Source organism: Geotrypetes seraphini, chromosome 3 (genome assembly GCF_902459505.1).
Source record: "Geotrypetes seraphini chromosome 3, aGeoSer1.1, whole genome shotgun sequence".
NCBI classification, from domain to species: domain Eukaryota; kingdom Metazoa; phylum Chordata; class Amphibia; order Gymnophiona; family Dermophiidae; genus Geotrypetes; species Geotrypetes seraphini.
Genome location: NC_047086.1, coordinates 185,325,419 through 185,342,855, shown reverse-complemented (window position 1 = coordinate 185,342,855; position 17,437 = coordinate 185,325,419). Strand labels below are relative to the sequence as shown.

General features: G+C 46.5%; 1 protein-coding gene across 1 annotated transcript in view; it reads right to left on the bottom strand.

Annotated features, from left to right (window-relative positions):
• Positions 1-1,247: 1,247 nt before the first annotated feature.
• The window catches only part of PCBP2 (poly(rC) binding protein 2), a 182,214-nt gene continuing 166,024 nt past the window's right edge, over positions 1,248-17,437 (bottom strand). The window contains exon 15 of the mRNA XM_033938358.1: positions 1,248-1,630. Within this exon, the coding sequence (XP_033794249.1) occupies positions 1,594-1,630 (37 nt within the window). The 3' untranslated portion in view covers positions 1,248-1,593. The remainder of the gene's footprint in view (positions 1,631-17,437) is intronic.

Below are 17,437 nucleotides of genomic sequence, written 5' to 3'. Positions count from 1 at the left end.
AATTAAAAAACAACAACAAAAAACGCCCTAGAAAGTTCCACATTACAATGCACCACTGTTTTATCTTTATGGATGCCCCCTGTATGCAGTAACTCTTCAGTGGACAGAGGGGGAAGGGGATAGAATTTAAGAAAACATTTCTTCACAGGAAGGGCATTGTGTGCATGAATCAGTCTTCTAACAGGAGAACAGGCAAAAAAAAAAATGGTATTAAAGATAGCCCAGGATAAAACAATAAAGGAAAAGCAGAGTCTGCAGAAAACAGGGAAATAAGACTGGATGAGTCTAGTCATTTTCTACATATAACTTAAGCAGTACTGGCATAGAATGCATCAGCTGTTCAACAATGAAAATTTAGTGTAAGCATTATGAAGAGCCAAAATACAGCAAATGCCTCCCACCTGGTGGAGGAGACTATTCTGTTTTAAGTTTTGAAGGTATGGTTAGTGCTTCTATTAGACTATCACAATGGATTTTGATCTATAAATCTCTTGGTAGCTCCAAGACATTCATGGGGTCAGCCTAGTGCAATGTGAGCTTCCATGCAAACTCTGCTTTTGTTCCCCAGATAGGCTGAAGTGGGCGATACTATGAAGAGCATTCAGAGTCCCTGAGGTTAAGTGGAGAGAGTCTCAGCCATTATCTAGCAAAAATGCCTATAGGTTAGACTCAAGGCACGTGTGTAACTGGTTCTAACTGTATTAAAGATTCATTGCAAAAGCAGGGCTAGGCTTAGGAAGACGTGCAATAGCAGGGCTGGGTTCAAGGAAACATGCTATGATATATCTATATCTAACTAACTAAATAACTATAAGAGACACTCATGACACAAGCTAGCAGCTGACTTAATTCATAGGGAACAGACCCGGTTCCTTCCATTTTGCTGTGCAACATGCCTTGCATAAACTTCCTGAGTTGGTATATCATGCTCTGGCTCTCTCCCACTAACTCCAGGCTAAAAACCCATTTTTGAGGTAACCTACTGTCTAATACCCATGTTTTAATTATTCTCATAATAAAATGGACCTCTCTAATCCTTTGTCTGTTTTGACTAGATAGTCCTTGCTTTGGAAGAGCTTACAGTTTTACATGTGTGCACAGTACAGTATACACCTAGCAGCATTATAGAAATGATAGAACAGTAGTAGTAATTGCTAGCCAAGATACAGCAGGTCATGCCTTATAACAGCAAAATTTTCAGCCAAAATGCTATGATTTTACATAATGCAAAAAAAAAGAACAACCCATTTAACAAGTCTCCAGTCCATTTTTATTTTTCTGAAAAATTCCTGACATTACAGAACTAAACCGAAATGTATTATTTCACTCTTACATTTCATGATAACAAAATCTTTAGGAGCAGAAAAAAACCATGATAAAGCCTTATAAAACTAAAATATGAATCTCAGCGGTTTTAACAGCTGACAGACAAAAAAAGAATCAAAATGTTGTCATTTAAAAATTCTGAATCAAGAGTAGATGGGAAGAGTGTAGAGAAACCAAAAATGTACAAACTTGTTAAAACCTGGAATCAGACTGCTCAGAGATGGATCATGGATAATGAAGGAGGATTATGGGTAACTGTGCAGTGTTCTAGCTGCTGCCCATACCTCCAGTCTCCGAAGAAAGCCTGAAATAGAAAAAACACACACAAGACATTTACAAAGTCCATAAATCTCCCTGTTGCACTTTTCACTCAGTATGTTTTAAATTAATATCTTGGGAGTCTGGATGCAGATGTCCAAGCAGCCTAGCAGCATCAGGTGTCTGGGCTTTCCAGGAAATAGATTATTGCTCACCTGCAGAAAGGGGCAGATCATAGAGCAATACCTAGATCGACCACAGATCATTCCAAAAAGTTCATCAGGCAGTACTACTACTCGAGCAAATAAAGCTTTGCTTTAACTTCAAGAAAGCTGCTCTAGACAGCAGAAATTGCTAGCATTTTCTTTTAATAAAGAAGATTATATCAGAACACAAATTATGCTGGTTTCAGCTGTCACCATACCATACTACTCTAGAAAATCAGCAATGCCAAATCAACCTAAATGCTTGCTGGCCTCTCCCACCTCATGCTGGAGGACTGCATCAGCATTTAGCCAGCAAAGTGATGCTGTTTTTGGTACTAGACTAGTGTTTCTCACTCTCCTGAGGTGACAGCAAACTAGTCAGTCAGGAACTCAGGTCACATCTCTGGCCCTCAAGGTCTGGTATCTTTTCCCCCTCTTCCAACTGGCTAAAACCCCCCCAAAACAAAACCAACTATTCCTCACTTCCCACCCCTTTCCTCTCTACCATTATCCCACCCCCACTTGCAGGTCCAACAACCATGTCCTCATCCCAACCCCCTCTCGCTTGCACCCCGAATCCATTCCTTGCTCCTCATGGTCTGGCATCTCTCTCCATGGCTAAGCATCTTTTACTTCTCACCTCCCTTTCTTGTCCGAGTCTCCTTACTCCCCATCTTGCAGTCTAGTATTCATGTCCCCCCCATCCTCTGCACAGCTCTGGCCTATCTGACTGACCCCTCCCCTGGTGTGATCCAAAATACTGTGAGCTTCCCAAAGAAGCAGCAGTTAGCCGAAGCAGCACTGAACAGGCTGCAAATAGCCTGTTCAGTGCTACCTTGGCTGACCACCCACAGGTATGTTGGATAATATGGCAGGGATAGGGAACAGTGAGGGGGATGTCAAGTTGGAGATTAAGCCAGACCCATGGCAGGGGAGAAGCAAAAGGTCTGCACCAATTCTGTGCTAATTCCTGGCCCTCACCTATTTCCTTGAAAGCAGGTCTTTTTTCTTTGAATGATTGCCCTTTACAAAACTAAAGACATAATAGAAAGGAACTCCAATATATAAACAGTAAACCGCATAGTTCTGTACGCCAGTTTATAGCGATATAGTAAGTAAATTAAATGAAAGCACAGAATTCTCCCAGGAGTAATATATACTTGAGACTCACTATTTGTAAATGGATTTCATGCCCACTCAATCCTGAAAACCTAACATGAGTTGCCCCCCAGGAGAGGATTGAGAAGCACAGACCAAAATGAGTTACCAACCTGCTCCAGATGAGATTCCCAACCTTGTCCTGGAAGACCTTAACCACTCAGGTTTCAAAATACCCACAATCACAACCATTACAGATTCAATATATCCTCAATATCTAGGCCTCCCAATGACAAGTTTGGGAACCTCTGCTTAAGAGGTTAAGGTTCAGGTGAAATAATCTGTACACAAAAACAGGCCTTGATTGACATCTCAGAACATTGTACATTAATATAGCCCAGTTAAGTCTGCTCAGCAGCAGTTTGACCACTTTAGGTAAGTTTTGCATACAAATAGAGAAGACCCTGACAGTCCATTCCCCACCCCTCCACTTAGCCTTTCAAGTTTAATTTATAGCTCACTACTTCTCTTAAGATGCAAGACTGTTTATGGATTGAAGTATATTAAAAATCAAAGTCCCATTCAGAATATAATTATCCTGCTTATCCTACTACTTTCCCAACCACTCCATAAGATCCATCCAACTACTTTTTTTTTTTTTTTACTTCCTTGTTGAGTAGTAACAAAGTTACATTTACTCAACCATTAAGTGAAAACTGAAAGCTTGGCTAGTCTTACAAATTGAGAATGATTCTGTTCAGGGCCAGATGTACAAAGCTCCATCAACTCAGAAAAAAAAAAAAAATAAATACCAGGTTGACAGCAATTTAATTTTACCAGATTAGGCTCACTCAAATAGCAGATTTGGATCTTATTTTTTGCCATCAGTGTAGTTAAGAATGGGACATGTGCTGAGAGCCCCTTTATCTGCAGTCCACTGCACTGACCACTGGGCTACTCCAGTAACCTTGTTGCTCTTCCACTAGGATTGTCCAGAACATTTGAAGCTATCATGCAAGCACATATGTACTGTTCCATTTACATCACTGGGTAGTGGAGGTCACTTATTCCTTAACACAGGTCTTGCCACAAACATCCAAATTGTGCACTGGACATTCTAAAACATTTGATTATGGCAGAAAAATGTCCAGGTCATAAGCCTACCCTAGTCTCCCCCAGACCACGCCCCCTTGAGATTTATGCAAACTGGGATGAAAAGCATAGAAATCCATCTAGAAAATGGATTTTGAAAATAGAAAATTGGAAAGGTTTGGTGAGAAAGCAAAATTGCATAGAACAGGGGTTCTCCGGAGACAGCAAGGGAATGCAGACACACTTGGAGGCAAAGTCCTTAGACTGATTGTGTGTCAGTGTTCTCCCCTATAAGTAAGCTTTTTGCTTACTGGGCATGTGCAAGGATTCCCACCATCCGTGGTTCCTCACTCCACCCTGCCCATTTTGCCCCTAGTTATAAAATCTAAATATTCTAGTGGGGAAAGTGGGAAGGTAAGTGTGGTTGCATTCCACTGTTGTCTATGGAGATCCCCCATTACAGATAAGCAACCGATTTCGTCGGATAAAAGCAGGGGGGATGCATGCATACTTTTTGATGAGTCCCTAGCTACTATCTGTAGCAGGGTGGTAGCGATAGATCAAGCAGCAAATAGGTTGTGCAGGACGGACTGTCCAAGTAATTTTTGCGCTTGCCAAAGATGACACTAAGAATACTCAGTCTCTGATGAGGAGGGTGAATCAGGTCATTTCAACAACCAGAAACAATTGTGTGTTCCAAGAGTGGAGTATGGGGACAAACCTAGGCAACTGAACGAATGGCACTATAGCTCAACAGTAACTGGCTATACAGATTATTTAGCTTAGAGAAAGAGAAAAAGATCCCTAGCAATGCACATACGCCACTGAGGGGACCAGGCTCAAAGACAGCAGCTGGATCCAACTTAAGTACAGGGGGGCAGGAGACAGAAGAAAAAAAAATCTGCATAGCAACTACTGCAATCGAGATCTGAAACAGCCAGACAAGAGTTCCCAAACAGGAAGCTTCACCACAGATGTCAGCTGCATGCAATGAGTGGAGGGGTCCGAGGATACACCGTTCTGAGGAGCTGAGAAAAATTTGGTGAAAAGGCCCACTCCGCAACAATGGCAGGGCTCTGTTGATATGTATCGCAGCAAAAAAGAGTCCCTAGACTCAGAATGCAGGTGTACTGCGCCAGACACAAGAACAGCCTCTGGGAGAGATTTCTTTGGAAGACATGGACCCATGTCAGCTCCGCAGCCCAAGAGGGGACAGGTGAAGCCCGAAGCTCCCGCTCCTCCCCCAGTGTGCTACAACACGCAATCACTGATCCAGCGCCCATCTGGGGAAATCAATGTCCACATTCAATAGATTTGAGGTTGGGGAGTCCATTTCAATCGATTTTGAGTCAAATCAAGGAGTTTTGAGGCAGAAATTAAATTTAGAAACCCCCCCCCCCCATCGATTTTAAAATCAATTTGGCCGTTACGAATTTGTGCCAAAAACAGCAAAAGTAAACCAGTAGCGATTTGGGATCTGGGGAGGTGGGAGATCTGAACCCTACCCACAGAAACTGTGAAAAACGAAGTTTAAAATGGATTTCCAAGCCACCCCCTGTAGTGCCTTTGTTGTTAGTGTTTTTAAAGCAGCTGAGTGGAAAAAGGACTTTCTGCCTCAGAAACGGCTCCAAATGCACAGAAATGAAGATGAAGCCAGAGACCACCCCCATGGATCCTCTGTCACATGGCCAGGGGCAGGAAAGGCCGCCTACGACTTGAAACCTGGGTGAATTTCTGTCCAGACACACACAGCCTGTGCTAGAAACCTGTGACAGGATCACCGGCCAGCAAACTCCAAGGGAAAGACCCCAGATACTTGAAGGTGGCACACAGCAAGCTGGCTTCCCTGATCCAGAGTTTCTCTATGAAACTGAAGTTCAGCACTGAAAGACTGCGCCCTTTTCTGGCAAGTAGACCACCGGGGAGGGGTCTCAAGGCACTGAAGCCATCGAGAAACAAACTAAGCGAAAAATACAGAGCACCAGCAAAGACTTCTGCTCAGATCGTTTACAGAAATTGAAACTAAGGTTGTTTACTGTCTCTCACTAGGGGGTGGAGCATGTTTTCATAAGAGATATAGATTTCTGCAACACACGGACTGCAGGTTGGGATTGAACACCTAGCATATGGAATCTGGAAGGAATGTAGCAATTTTTTTTTTTTGTTTTTATTAACTGCTTTGGGCAAATCTCATAAAAAAGCAATTTACAATAAACTGAATAGTAATCAGGTACTCTTAAGTACTTCCCTTCTTTTGGATTCATTCTTTTCCCTTCTTGGGTTCATCCCACAATTGAGTGGGATGAACCCAAGCTCTACTCAGACTAGACAGAAGTCACCACAATAGCTCCCAGAATTCCTACAGTTATTGAACCTCCTGACCTTCATTATCCATATTTTAGCATATAGAGAAGGGGTGTAAACAAAGGCAAGAGGCACTATCCTACCAATACCTTCTACTAAAGAAAAACTGCCTGTGAGGACTCATATGCTGAGTGGGCTAACCAGCCCTCTGGGACTTGCCAATTCTTGTTGGTGTGGTCTGAGGTGATACCTCCTTGACTCCTTCTGGAATCAATGCCTAAAGACCAGTGCACCTTATTAGGACACAGACCTATCCCAAAAACTTAGAACATCTCAAAGATGGATAACTTTTTACCCTATTGAAGACAAAGCCAGTTTCTGCCAGATATACTTGCTAGATCCTGTCAGGTTATCTACATGATCAGTACTCAATATATCTGATTTAATTGGCTTCATCTATTCATTTAAACTCAAACAAGAATCTTTTTGACGTTGTAGTTCCTCTGCTATGCAATTCATTACCTATGTTGATAAATGTGAAACATTTAAGATTTTGAAAGATAAGAAATTTGAAATCCTGGCTTTACTATTTATTGAAATTACTTATCACTATTTTGTATTTTCCTTATAAATCATGGCTTGTAGTAATAAAATGTATTTATACATCTTTTTATTGTTGCAGACCATTGCATAGCTAGCTATCTGGCTGAGACTGCATATAAATATCCCGTTTATTAATATTTATTTAAAATTACTTAAGGAGACCAAGCTCTGCCCCAATACTTAGAGATGCTACCCAGCACAGCTTGCGAGAAAAGGAACACTTAGCCCTCAAAACTAAACATATATTTCAGTCTTGTATATCTACTCTCCAGAAAGTCTCCCATCTGGAAAAGCAACAAGGGAGCTTAGCTTCTGTGCCTGTGTCCCAAAGCCAACCTCAGAGTTGCAAGTCTCTTCAGCTTTCAAGAGACTGGGATAAAGATATATACCCTCAACAGATCACACACACACACCTGCTTGATACCAAGGCAGGCCAAATGCACCAGATAACATACTGAACTGCTACTAGCTGCAGCATGTCACCTCTCTTTATTCTAAGCCATACTGGAAGCAAGGAGAGGGAAAGCAGATTACATGTACCTAACTAGAATCTGTTACTTACAAGCCAGGCCAGAAGCTAAGCTTGTAAGAAACAGCTTGATGCACCCCCCAAAAAAACAAAAACAAACAAAAAAAAAAACCCCACCACCCTACAAACAAACCTAGAAAATAAGTGTGGGGAAGGAACATGATTGATCACTTTGGACTCTTCTCAGGAGGAAGATTTGGAAGAGGCTGCACTAAAGGGTGGGATGGGAGTGGGCAGCATGGAAGTAGCTCTTCCAAAAACCCCTTTAAGCAGGTAGTATAATCAAGGACCATACTTTTGGTTCTCTGCCAGAAGTAGGTGAAGAGGATGGTAAGCACTTGAGCTAAAACCTATATAAAGGCTACTGTCCCTCCAAGGGGAAAATCCTAGATTACTGGTTTAGTACCCCTGGGCTCTACAAACCAGCTTCAATTCTAGCTATCGAGCACAGTAGTTTTTAACCCCGTCATCAGGGATCACCTGGCCAATCAGGTTTTCAGGATATACACAATGAATATGCATCCCCCAGGAATTTAGGCTACAGACTTTGCAGGCATTTCCTCCTCACATTCTTTTGTTGAAGCCTGAGAGATACTGAGGAGCTGAAGGCAGCATCAGCCCCCTAAAAAGGCAGCAAAGTTGGCTATGAGCTGTTTTGCTCTGGCTTTGTTAGCAGTAGGATAACACTCACTTATTTGGCATAGATAAAAAAGATTAGGTTCTTACTATGATAATGTATTTTCCAGTAGATAGGGATGGTATACTGAACCAAGAGTCTTCCATCCGCTCCCACATGTCCATTGCAGGAGATACTGTTTTCAGTATATCCTCCTTCTCCCTATTCTGCTGTCCCTAGTCAGTTGGTTTCAAAGTCAGACAGTCCTACAGGAGAGAACAGAGAGTTCTCTCTCCCCCCCCCCCCCCCCCGACTTTGATCTGTTCATAAATATAAACACACAGCTCAGACACGCCATGGAGAGGAAAGAACAAATATCTTTATTCAAAAAGCCATAAACTGTGAAACTCTGGGGAAACCCATAATTATTATATGTTCAATATACAATGTCTTCCAATTTACTATAGTTTAGTAGAAATGTAGCCTTCAGGCAGAAGGTCCAGGCAGGTGCATCAAGACTGATGGGCTGGGGTTCAGCATACCATCCCTGTCTACTGGAAAAGATTATCAAGGTAAGAACCTAATCTTTTTCCAGTGCAATAGGGATGGTATGCTGAACTACGCAGTCTCCAAAACCCTGGGTGGGAGAGATAAACCTACCCTTAAAACTGAGGCTCCAAAGAAGGAGGAGTAGTCCTCGTGTACTATGTACACCCTATAAAATTTAGTAAAAAGGACAACCAAGTTGCTGCCTGGCAAATCTCATCTGGTGGAATGGTCCTGGCTTCAGCCCAGAAAAAAAGCAATCCTTCTTACTGAATGTGCTGCAAGAGTGAAGGGAGGCTGCCTACTGTAGACAATGTAGCAGGCTGAACTAGCTGACCTGATCCATCTTGAAATGATAGCCTTGGAAAATAGCCTCTCCTCCTTAGCCAGATTTGTCAACATGAAGAGGTGGTCTGAGACAGTCATTTGTAACCTCCAGATAACCCAAGATAGTCCTCCGGACATCCAGTACCTTCAAGACTCTGTCCTTCCTCTTAGACTCTGAGGGCTGGAAAGCTGGAAAATGTACTTCCTGGTTGGTATGAAATGCCAAAACCACTTTTGGCAAAAAAAGGGGAACTGTCCTCAAGGAGACCCCAACCTTCATGATATGGATGCAAGGGTCCCTGAAGGACAATGCTTGCAGCTCAGAGACACGCCTCGCAGAAGTAATGGCAACCAGAAACACCATCTTGATAGTCAGGTCCTTGAGGTTGGCATCTTGCAATGGCTCAAACAGAGGCCTCAAGAGCCCTTCCAGCATGATGTTCAGGGTTCAAGGATGGACAGGGCTGGTGAACCAGAAGCTGCAGCCTCAGAGCACCCTTAAAGAATCTGACATCTGGGTGCGAAGATCAGGCACCTTGGTACCAGAAACAGGAAACTCAAAATTGAGCCTTCAGAGAGGAAACCGCTAGGTCCATATAAAGACTGCCTTGAAGAACAGGACAGCTGACAAGCCGTGGAAGGGTCCAGCTGTTCTTTGAGGCACCAGCATTGGAAAGTATCCCATGCCTTGGCATATGCCATGAAAAGTGGAGGGTTTCTTGGCTCTCAGAGTTCACACAACCAGATCCAAGTAGCCCTTTCAGCTCAAAGCCGAGCACTCAAGAGCCATTCTGTAAGACCAATCTTGCCAGACAAATGGACCTTGAGAGAGGAGTCCCTGGAAGGGATGAAGCCTCAGAGGGAGACTGATCTGAAGATGCACTAGGTCAACGAACCATGGGTGCCGGGGCCAATCTAGAGCCATCAGGATAACCCTTCCCTGATGCCTGGCCACTCTTCAGCAGGATCCACTCCACCATTGGCCAGAAAGGGAACACATACAGGAGATCGCCCAAGGCTGAATCACTGCATCGATCCAGGCACTTCCGTGCTTATTTGTGGCTGAAGAATCTCACTGCATGTTTCTCGACATTGCCATGAGGTAGAATGCAGGGCTGCCCCAATAGTCAACAATGCCCTGAAATGCCTGAAGCGAGAAAGACCCTCTCTCCTGGGTCCAGATCTGCCTGAAAGAGGCTGAAACCCCTGATGCTTCCCTGCTTGACGTATGCCACTGCTGTGGTGTTGTCTGAAAACTCCAACTCCCTTGTTTGCCAACCAGGGCTGAAACAATCAGTGCCCACCAGATGGCTTGAATTCCAGCCTGTTGGACCAGCGGCATTGCAATGGAGACCATTACCCCTGGACTAGATGTTCCTCACAATGCGCTCCCCAGCTCAAGAAACTGAGCATATGTCATCTGCGTGGTCCTGTAGTTGATCTTTAGAGGCATCCTTGAGGCCAATGATCAATGCAAAGCCACCAAGCCATACTGCAGCAGGCCGCATATTTTAAGTGTTTAAATAACAAATCCTATAGTTTTTTTTCACTTGGGATAAGACATAGAACACATACTTGTGAGATCTTCCAAATCAAGCATAAAGCCACCCAATGCTAGCTATTCCAAAGCAGGCCTCTTCTAGGCAAATCACCTTTCTTGTTCTTTGCTTGTATGGGCTGGGTAGGATGACTCCCTCCATTGGCTCAAGCACAGCAGCCCCAAAATGGCAACAGTTTCTGTTAGCATGAAATCTGAGCACACTGGGAATCACCATTATTTTTGCCAATACTATTGAACCTACTCTATCCTTCATTCATAAGGGCAGTTCTCATATCATACCAGTTATAGGACCCTACCATACCTAACAAATTGGAGTAGAGTAGCCTAATGGTTAGTAAAGTGGGGTGAGAACCTGGGTTTGATTCCCACTGCAACTCCAGACAAGTCACTTAACCTTCCACTGCCCCTGCTACAAGCAGTTTAGATTATGAGTTCAATAGGCACATAGAAAGTACCTAATTCCTGAAGCACCAGTCCATTCTGCACCATCTGTTAGAGGCAGAAAAATACTAACAAGATGTCAAGGTTGCACTATACCTTAAAACTGGTGATGCTAAGTTTTATCTGCCTCCATCTACTGGCCAGGGGTTATGCTAGCAGGATAAGAAGTGCTATTGGTTTTGGAGTCCCAATTGGCCTTGAAATGGGAACAAACTACTTTACAGGCCCTCTTAAAAGCTAAATACAAATACAACGAGATTTCCTCTCAAATGGCTAGGAAAGAGTTGTTCTCTCAGCAGGCTCTGTATTATGGAAACTCGAATAAAGCAGGAAGAGTATTAGCTAATTACCTTAAAGCAAAAAAAAAATAAAAAAAAGTAAAAATTGTGGGAATCACAGATAAGAATGGGGAACTCACTCTCAAATTGGAAATATCTTTTTTTTTTATTTGTACTTCTTTTTTTTTTTCAATTGAAAAGCTTTTATTAAGAAAACACTCCAAACAGTACATAGCAAAAGCACATGAGATACAAGAACATAAATTCAATGAGCAGAACATCCCACTCCAGAAGCACACACGAAAACACAATCAGCTATGTAGTCATGTGCAAAGCGTACAAACTGAAAAGAACAAGCTATAATACCCACCCCACCACAACCTATACCCCCCCCCCCCCCCCCCCCCCCGGGACAAAACATCATACCCACAGCTATCAATAAGGTCAAAACTAAACACTTCCAGACACAACCCAAACAGTAAAAAGGAATATAAAGAAGGGCCCCCCCAAACCTCGCCCACCCAGGCCCAACCCCCAGTGTAGCTCAAGGTCCCCGACCACCCCTACCACACACCCCCACCGAGGCCCGAAATTGGCGCCACACATGAGCATAGCCATGTAGTTTACCATGCCTCAAAGCCGTTAAGTAATACAGATTCTGCCAATTAAGCATGCGTTGCTCTACCAGGGCCCATGTGGGTGGAAGTACCTGATTCCACCGAGAGGCAACAGCCAATCTAGCAGCAGTGAATGCAAGTTTGCAGAACAGAGAGTCCCCCCGCGCCAGGTCTAATTGATGCCAAAACAACAAGGCGTGTCGCCAATCAGCCGGAATCTGGACATCCAGGATCCGGGACACCCGAGCAAAAACATCAGTCCAGAATCCACACACCCTCCTGCACTGCCACCACATGTGAAAGTAGGTACCCACTTCCCCACAGCCCCTCCAGCAAAGCACACTCGCACCCTCCTGCCACCGAGCCACAGTCTGAGGAGTATAATACCATCGGAAAAGAACCTTATATCCGTTCTCAATTATCAAAGCCGCTATACCCGCCGAGGAGATCTCCGCCCATATGTCACCCCAAGTGTCCCAGGAAATTACAGAGCCACAATCACCCTCCCAGGCCTTCATGTATGGAAGGGGGGCCCCCCGACCATTGAGACACCGATAAATCGCAGAGAGAGCTCCCTTCCTAAGCACTGGGCCCAATAATAATTCAAAGGGCGTCTTACCACCCCTCAAGTCTCCCAAAATACCCGATGTCCTAACATAGTGAAGGACCTGCATGTAGGGGAACAGATCCCTTAATCCAAGCCCATACCTGCCCCTGAGGTCTGTAAAGGATCTCACCCCACCCAACACCGGGTCCCACAGCTGACCCATGCAGACTAAGCCCCGTGCCTCCCACTCTGCGAAAACTCCCCCCGCTCCCCCCGGTGGGAAATCAGGATTGAATCTCAACGGAGTAAACCAGGAATGACGCCCACGCCCCAGTAAACAAGCTCTGGTTTGATTCCATACCCTCAGGGAAACCGCTACCGAGGATATCTCCCCCATCAGGCGTGCCCTACCGGGTACCCACGGCCGATGTAACAAAGGCACCCCCCCACTTAACCTCTGCTCAATTTCCACCCACAGTTTCGGTGTCTGCGCCTGCCATTCCAAAAGGGCGCGTAGCTGAGCAGCCTGATAATATTTCACCACATCCGGGACTCCCAGCCCTCCGTCCCCTCTCCCCATGCACAAGACCTTTCTACTCACCCTCGGCCGTCTACCCGCCCAAATAAAATTAGAAATATGCCTTTGCACTCCCTCTAATGTTTTCCTCTCCACCCATAAAGGCAACACCTGAAATAAGAACAACAAGCGGGGCAGAATCATCATCTTCACAATGGCCACCCGGCCCAGCCAAGAAAAATACAGGTCCTTCCATTTAAGCAAATCCTGGCGGATGCGACGAAAGAGCGGAGGGAAGTTGAGGTCATACATCTCCACTCCCGGCGGTCCAAAATATACCCCTAGGTATCGCAATGAATGCGAGACCCACCGAAACGGATACCGATCTCTAAGATAGGAAACCCGGTCAGCTGGTAGGTTGATGTTAAGAAGCTCCGATTTACCGATATTGACCCGAAATCCTGACACATTCCCATAAATTTCCAACTCCTGCAATATAGCCGGTAAAGACTCGGCAGGGTCTTCCACCGTAAACAAGATATCGTCCGCAAACAGAGCCAACTTGAAGTCCCCTCCCGGCACCATGACCCCCTGAATATCCGGATTCATCCGCACACGCTGCGCCAGGGGTTCCACAGTCAAAGCAAAGAGAATCGGGGAGAGGGGACACCCCTGACGTGTACCCCTTGCTAGGGAGAAAGTCTCCGAATAACTACCATTTACTTTAATACAACTCAGGGGCCCATTATAGAGGACTCTGATCCAGTCTCTCATTCTCGGGCCCAAACCCACAGACTCCAAAACCCGAAACAAAAAGGGCCAAGAGACTCTATCGAACGCTTTCTCAGCATCGATAGACAAAAACACTGTCTCTCTTACCCCACCCCTGGCCCGGTCGTACAAGTTATAGACCCTACGCGTGTTATCACCCACCTGTTTGCCAACTACAAATCCCGACTGATCCGGATGGATCAGCCGAGGTATCCAACTCATCAATCGGTCCGCCAGAATGCGCGTGAAGATCTTAGTATCCACCCCCAATAGGGATATCGGTCTATAGGATGCACACTGGAGAGGATCCTTCCCCTCCTTAGCCAACACTGTCACACCCGCCAGACGCATAAAGAAGGGGAGGGCACTATTCCCCTGCAAAGAATTAAGAAAACGCAATAGAGGGGGCAGCAGCAGATCCTGAAATCGTTTATAGTACCGAACAGTAAAACCATCCAATCCAGGGGATTTACCAAGTTTCATAGAACGCAGCGCACTACGAGCCTCAATCAATGTAAGAGGGCGGTCCAACCTTGCCACATCTCCCTGTGCAATCTGGGGTAGCTCAGCTGATATCAAATAAGCATCCTGATCCTGTGAAGGCCCTGGATCTTCCGGGGTATAGAGTTGAGAGTAATACTCCACAAAACGTGCCCGGATAGCTTCCTCGGTCTGTAACACTTCCCCAGAAGCAGCCCGGAGTGAGAGAATCTGATTTCGTGTCTGTCGCACCTTAAGACGGTGTGCAACCAGGCGACTAGCTTTATTGGAGAACTCAAAATATCGCTGCTGGAGGAGCTGCAAATTATGGTGCAATCTTTCCAAGTCTAAAGCCTGAAGATCCCTACGAGCCTGAAGCAAGCGCTCTCGCAATACCACATTCCAGGGGGAACGCTTATGTAAACTTTCCAACCTACCAATTTCAATCAGCAGAGTAGCGGCTGCCTCCCGCCGCTTACGCTGCCTAGCCGACGCCAGGGCTATCAGCCTGCCCCTAAGGGTAGCCTTCAGCCCCTCCCAAACCGCCTCCAAGGAAGCTCCACACTCCACATTCACCTCCAAATAGTCTTGTATCCACCCCTCAATCTGCATGCCCACCTCTGGATCATCTAAGAGACTATCATTGAAGCGCCAAAATTTCCGTCCCCCACCCCCTCCCTCCCCCTGGAATCGCAACCACACCGGGGCATGATCCGACCACGTGAAGGACTCAATCCCTGAAGACTCCACCCTCCGGAGAAGTCCCCTCTCCACAAATATATAATCAATTCTGGAATAGGAGGAGTGTACTCCCGAGAAGTAGGTATAGTCTTTCACCGAAGGGTGGAGCCACCTCCAACAATCCACCACATTCAAACCAGCCAGTGTCTCACGCAATAATTTGCGATCTCGTCTCCCATAATAATCCGCCCTCCCAGAATTATCCAAGTGAGGAGCCACGGTAAGGTTGAAATCCCCTCCAAGGACCAGGGCCCCCCCCTTGAACTTGAGGATCCGGGGGACCAACTCACGAAAGAAGATCCCCTGACCCTCATTAGGGGCATAGACATTAACCAGGGAGTATAAGACCCCCTCAATCGTAGCTTCCAACATAATATACCTGCCCTGGGGATCCCTCACAACCCTGTGCACCTCACAACGGATTCCCTTACGGATAAGAATGCCCACCCCGCACCTCTTAGAAGTGCCCACCCGGGAGGCCCAGAAGGCCTGCGGAAACCTGTGATCCCCCCCCAAGGATTCATGGGCCTGCAGTAAATGGGTTTCCTGAACAAAACAAACATCAGCCCTCAAACGGATCAATTCCCTATAAAAGGCCCTCCGCTTGTTAGGGGAATTAAGACCTCTAATATTGTAAGATACTAGTTTAAACACCCCCATTGTTCAAAGGAGTACAGAGACAATGCAAGACCAACCCCAACAGACATGTCCCCCCCTCCCCCCCCCTCTCTCCCCCCATCCCCCCCCCCCCACAGTAAGAAGCTCCCCTATATAAAACCCTAGCAATTCTCTCCTCCCCACCCCCCCTCCCCTCCACCCCCCACTCCCCCATGTGAGAGTCCGCAGATCTCCCACCCACATACCAAGAAAGTAACAATCCCCGAAGCCCTTATCACCCCACCCCACAACTATACAAAATTGTCAAATAACAAGTATCAGTAATCCCAAACAAACACACCCGTCCAGCTACCCTCCACCACCAACCCCCCACTACTCCCTCGTAATCCCTCCCAACACTCCCTCAGCCCCCCACTCCCCCACCCCTCCACAGAGCATCCAAGTCGAGGGTGACCCTCCAAGCACACCTCCCCATAGTTAAAACATAGAAACACAGTCACCCAGGGCAAACCAAACCCCCACAGGCGGGGGGGGCCTCTGGACAGTGCAAGGAGGAAGGGACAGCCAAGCAAATTATTATCCCTCCCATCAGAGGAACCACATTAAGCAGAAGCATTGTTCTGAGGCGAGGGGCCACCGCCTCGACCCCCCCTCCCACTTCGTGGTCCCCGCTCCACACGCTGCCATCGTGAAGCAGATGAAGCTGATGGGAGTCCCACTCGACTGGGCCCCGCTCCCACAGAAGAAGCAGGTTCCTCAGGAATCTCGATGCCTGCTTGTTGCAGCAGGGTTCGGGCCTCCCGAACTGTAGTGACTCTGGTATGCACTCCATTGATAGTGATGACCACTCCAAAGGGAAAAGTCCAGCGGTAGCGCAGATTGCCTCGCTGCAGAGCCTTAGTCACTTCTCGGAACGCCCGGCGCTTCTGCAGCGTACTTGCCGCCAGATCTTGGTAGAATTCCAGCCGATGACCCTCCCAGGTCACTGTGCCCATTTCTCGAGCTCTGCGGAAGATCTGTTCTTTAAGCACAAAGCTCCGCAGACACAGCACAACATCTTTAGGCTGATCAGATGTGCGGGGCCCCAGTGCCCTGTGAGCACGCTCCAAGCCCGGATCCAAGGTGTCATTTTGCAGCAACCAACGAAGCAAAGTAGTGATGGTAGCGCTAACATCCTTATATTCCTGCAATTCTGGTAGGCCCCGCACCCGCAGGTTATTACGCCGGGTACGGTTCTCCAGATCCTCCACCTTGTCCATCAAAAGCTGATGTTCCGCCGCGGCACTCTCCAGGGAGCGTTGCATCCCGGTCACCGAATCCTCGCAGCAATCCAATCGCATTTCCACCGCCTCTACGCGGTTGCCCACCTCCACGAGGTCCGTGCGCAGCTCCTGCACCACCTCCCGGACCTGCACTACCACAGCCGAGATTTCGGCTTTGACTTCGGTGATCCAGCCCTGCATATCCGACTTAGTGAGGGGGTCCGTGGGGGAGCACCCCGGGGCAGACGCGCTCGCCAGCGCTGTCACCTCTGCCGCAGCCCCACTCGATTGCGCCGCCTCACCACCGCCGGTCTCCAGTCCCCCACTGCCACGTGCTGTCCGGCTCAGCGCTTGTTCCAGCGTGCGCTGGCCGGTTTTTTCAGTCGGGATTTTTTTGCGCGTTGCCATGGGGTCTCCGCTCCCTGCGCTCTCCCCTCCGTCGCCAAAGAAAATTTTTCAGCGCTTATTTCTCAGCTTATTTGGACAATTTAGCACCGAGCCCGAACGGAGCTCTGAGATCAAGCTCCCGTTCGCATCGGTGACGTCACCGTTCTTGGAAATATCTTAAAATAATTTTTGAATTATTATAAACCCTTGTATTCTTCTGAGCTTTATTCAAATAAAGAACTTGAGGGTTTAGAGTACTTGAAGTTAATTAAGGGGCCTAAAATTCCCGAGCATATAAAAGGAACTTTTGAT